This window comes from Erpetoichthys calabaricus, chromosome 15, assembly GCF_900747795.2.
Source record: "Erpetoichthys calabaricus chromosome 15, fErpCal1.3, whole genome shotgun sequence".
In the NCBI taxonomy this organism is placed as follows: Eukaryota; Metazoa; Chordata; class Cladistia; order Polypteriformes; family Polypteridae; genus Erpetoichthys; species Erpetoichthys calabaricus.
This window is the reverse complement of record NC_041408.2, coordinates 89,843,209-89,848,258: the sequence shown is the minus strand read 5'-3', so window position 1 is coordinate 89,848,258 and position 5,050 is coordinate 89,843,209. Positions and strand designations below refer to the sequence as shown.

Below are 5,050 nucleotides of genomic sequence, written 5' to 3'. Positions count from 1 at the left end.
GAAGGTAGCAAGCTTAGAAAAAGGAATGGTCTTCATTTTTTAAATTGAAACATTGAAAGTTCAATTTAACTGACGACACATTTAGCTGCTTAGATATTTAACGGTTATTTCAGAGAGAAAAATGAAATGTGGAGTGTAGAATTAAGTCATAACATTCTTTCCTACAATTTCATAACTAGAAGAATTATTTTCAGCTTGTTTTTGTGATATGTTCTGCTGAAAGACTAAAAAGTTAAGTTTTGACCAAAACATAAAGTGGTTTCTTTTTTTGCTGAAAAGAAGCAAGCGGAAATGCAGATTCCACCATTTCCAGCTCAGGTTAGTCTCTCTGGTTTGGGATTTCGAATTACATTTGGGATTGGAATTGCATTTTAACCCCATAGTGCAATTTTATCATCATCATTACAAGATGTCCTCTCATTCAAATGACATTTGTTTAATGGGATACCGATGCTAGAATAAGATCTGAGAATTCTTGTGCTTGCTCGTAATATTTTGGGACAGTATGATTGAGATACGAAATTGAACACAGTAATGGCTGTTCACAAAAAAGATTTGATAGTCTTCTTTTGTCATACACATTAAATTAAAACATGTTTATGACATACTCCTTTGTTTGTCTTAAAGCCTTTAGTGGTATCTCAAGGTGATATTTTCCTTTCATTGTTCCAGGTGAAAGAGAGGAGCTGACTCTGACTGCCAGCCGCTTGTTAGGCAGGACCCTAACTGTGAACATTTCTGTGGAAACGATTAGAAGTCCACAGCAACAGGATGCCCTGAGCAAAGCAACAGCAATCATTGATGAGATCGTCGGTCAAGTACTGGACAACTTAGAAGGGGCCAGGAAACATCTCCAGGCTCTCCATGCCGCCTGCATTTCTGATGCACCCCCAGGGCCAGTTGATCAGAAATTCCAGACCATAGTGATCAGTTGTGCATTGGAAGACCAGAAGAAAATCAAGAGGAGGATAGAGACACTCATGCGAAACGTTGAAAACAGTGGAAAGACCATCAGGATCACAGATAATTATAAGATAGATGCCCAAAAACTTTGTGCCAACTAGAGCATCATCTATATGGATGGTGTCAGTCAGCCAAGCTTCATGGAAATCGAGCATAGCTGGAAAACTTCAATCATGACGTAAACATTCCACTATTAAGGAAACAGTAACATAATTAATAGATGGTCTTAATGTATCAGAAAGTGCAATACTGCAAAGGCTGTTTCTCGTTCAGCTTTTTATAAATGAAGCGGTTACTTAACAGACAAGTTAGAGGTCAGGGGTGGGCAATGTTGGTCCTGCAGAGCCGCAGTGGCTGCAGGGTGTTGTTTTTTAATGAGAAGTCAATTACTGCTGATGACGCCCTTGTTGCTTAAGTGACTTGTTGATGCTTTATTTTAGTGGTCTCACTTGCTAAGGTCTGCGGTGGGTTGGCGCCCTGCCCAGGATTGGTTCCTGCCTTGCGCCCTGTGTTGGATGGGATTGGCTCCAGCAGACCCCTGCAACCCTGTGTTCAGATTCAGCAGGTTGGATAATGGATGGATGGATGGACTTACTAAGGTTCCCCACCCTTAATTGCTTATTTCAATCTTAAACTGCTGCATTCACTGTTTTAATGGCTCCTTATTAGCAATAAGATGTAAAAGACAAAGCAGTCAGTATTTCACCATCTCACTTGTTTCGATTTACATCTGTGTGTTCATCATGCACTGTTGGATTTAATAAAACACTTAACAGAAAAATGTGACAGACTGAAAATGATCTGTTTTAGGCTTCAAATCATTTGGATGATATCATTGGAAAGGAAAAAAATCTATGATATAAGAACCTTATATTGCACAGAGTAACAAGCCATAAAATTAAATCCGGTCTGAGATTGGCAAGGATTGGTTTCTAATTAAGCAATTGGGTTGGAATGAAAACCTGCAGCCACTGCGGCTCTTCAGGACTGACATCGCCCACTCGTTATAGGTAATATTTTTTTTTTCCTGTTAATACACAAAATCTTACAATCTTAGCATTACTAGGTTAAATATCAACTAAAATAAAAGTCAATTTCATAACCCTACAATGTACGTGAAGATACAAGTTTGATTTAATATAAGATTTCCTGCAAGAGAACAACATAATGTCCCTAAATAACACATCTTGATGTACCTAAAGAGTTCAGAATAGCTGAAGGTGTGTGTGCTTTTACAAAAGGGTTCATTTAGGATCAATATTGACTTAAAATAAATTCATTTACTCTTTATTTAGTGCAAGATTCTTTTGTGCAAGATTCTTTTATGTTTACTTGATATGGAAAAAAAAACTGCCTTATACTGTATGTTTGTAATAATTTGCATTTTGCTAATAATTCACCTTCTCATTAAATGTTTAAAGTAATGCTTAAGCTGAACTGGCACTATTTTCAAGGCAGGTTGCTGTTGGGGGATCATACGTAGGTTAGGTAAGTGAACACGTTTGCACAGAAAATTCTTTTTGGTTTGCATTTGCTGTATAAAAAGTTATTTTGCATATTCTTGTGGGTTTTTTTTGCTTCTTATAAATGATTTTTTAGATTTACAGAGCATCAAAAATATTTGTGCTTGTTCACAGGAGTCCATTGCTCTAACAGAGTTACCATGTCTTAATGCGAAAGACACAGGAACTTGTGACTGATAACATTCTGAGAATGTCTTCCATTATTTGTGTCACACTAGACAGTTGCTTTGTGTGCTGTGAGGGGTCACACTGCTTTAAACACAGGGGTAGCTCCTCAAATAACAAATTAGTGATTAGAAATGTCACTTTCATATTAGACTTGTAAACTTTCAGCACATAAAATGCACTGTTTGGTTTACTATAAGTATTTAAGGAGTGTCATACATTTATACGTACGGTTTTCAAATAGTGGAGCCTATGGATGTTAATGAGTGCTTATGTTTATTCCCTCCCAGTAATTAAGTCACAAGACCATAATGCACAGTGTATGTTATACACCTTTCATAAAAGGTCAATCATTTTCATTATGTACCTCTTAATTACAGATAAACCCAGCTAGTATATATGAAATAGACATTTTTTTTGTTTTGGGACAAAAATGTTAATTTTAAGGCTAACAAACCAGGTAACAGTCCAGAGCTGGAGATTAGTTACAGTTGTGGGGCACTAGAGCCACCTTACCCCAGCAGCACTAAACTGTGTGTGAAGAAAATACAGCATAGAGCACTGAAACAATGGCAGTTAAGTGACAGGTGGACAAAAAATAAATATCTATATACAGGGTGAGTCAAAATTATGTTAACATTAATGGATTATTTTTCTTTGGCATATAGATGTACATCATGGGTGACAGATTAACACTAGAGCAAAGAAGAGTGGCTGCAAGCTTGATGGAAGTGGATCGATAGTTTGCCGACTGTAGTTCATCAAAAGTTTGCGGAACAATTTGCAGGATGAGACCCGCCAAGCCGTTTAATGATTTATTGTGTCTACAAAAAGTTTGTGAAGACTGGATCAGTAGCAGACAACTACAAAGGAAATGTGAGACGGCCCAGAACAGGTAGAAATGAATTTAACATTGCTGTTGTGCAGCAAGCCATATTGCAGAGTCCATCAAAATCAACCAGATGGTGTAGTTTGGAAACGAGGATTCCACAAAAAAAGTAAAAAATAAAATGTGGCAGGTATTGACACAAGACCTCGCACCGCCGCATTTTGTCTGTGCTGTTCGTATTTATACAGTTTATTTTTGTATAGCCCAAAAATCACACAAGAAGTGTTGCAATGGGCTTTAACAGGCCCTGCCTCTTGACAGCCCCCCAGCCTTGACTCTAAGAAGACAAGGGAAAAACTCCCAAAAAAAACCTAGTAGGGAAAAATGGAAGAAACCTCAGGAAAGGCAGTTCAGAGAGAGACCCCCTTTCCAGGTAGGTTGGGCGTGCAGTGGGTGTCAAAAGAAGGGGGTCAATACAATACAATACACAGAACAGAACAAATCCTCAATACAGTATAAAAATAAAAATTTTAGAAGTACAGAGCAGAATTTAACAGTAGATGATATCACATAAGATTTGGATACATTTTTTATTTATCTCGACCACACCTTTCTAGGTCAATGGATAGGTTGTGGTGGACCATCGCCATGGCCTCCGCACTCCCGATTTGACACCCTGTGATTTCTGGTTATGGGGTATGGTAAAGGAGCACATGTATAGCAGGAAAGTTTGTGATAGCAATGACCTGAAGGACAGAATACGGACTGTGGGATCATCTGTTCCCTGTGAAATGGGTGTCCGGGCTTTATATGGTACTGTTGCTCGTTGGTTTTTGTGTGTTGAACGTGATGGCGAACAGGTTGAGAAATTCCTGCAAATCATCTTGCACATATGAAGTATGTTTTGTGAATAAAGTGTTTCTGTCATTCAAATGTTAACATAATTTTGACTCACCCTGTATATTTTATATATATATACACACACACACACACACACACCTTATTATTATTAGTACCACGCATATTTTAACTTCACCCGTTTGTTGTCTGATACAAATCTTGAGAAAAAAAAAAAAAAAAAGATATTTAACCCACTTCCTATTGTCCAAATGACTTGAAATTTTGCACATTTACTTCTGATGACAATACATGAATCAATAATCACTTTCACTAATCAAATCAATTAATCCATGTTAATTAAGAAATGAAATTCATATGAAGAATAGTTCAAGATTTCACCAATAGATGGTGCTAGTAACAGATAGAAATATTAAAGGAAGTGTTAAAATATTGATTACAAAATTATACTAAAACAAATCCAAGACTAAAAAGAATGAAAATATACATATAAAAATGCTTTTTAAAAACCACACATATATATTATTAGGTGTAGTAAAAAGTAAAAAAATAAGTCTCATACATCACTTGTTAAATAAAAGCATGGATGCTTTTCATCAATCAACATTCAAAAAAAAAAAAAAAAAACACTTAAAAGTGTGGGCGCTTTTGCTAAGATTTTACGAGTGATGTATGAGAGACTTATTTTTTACTTTTCAGTACACCTTTTAAC

At 36.6% G+C, this 5,050-nt stretch overlaps 1 protein-coding gene across 1 annotated transcript in view; it reads left to right on the top strand.

Annotated features, from left to right (window-relative positions):
* Positions 1-1,262, top strand: part of bag2 (BCL2 associated athanogene 2) — a 9,028-nt gene extending 7,766 nt beyond the window's left edge. The window contains exon 3 of the mRNA XM_028820435.2: positions 673-1,262. Coding sequence (XP_028676268.1) covers positions 673-1,064 — 392 coding nt within the window. The 3' untranslated portion in view covers positions 1,065-1,262. The remainder of the gene's footprint in view (positions 1-672) is intronic.
* The last annotated feature ends 3,788 nt before the right edge of the window (positions 1,263-5,050 follow it).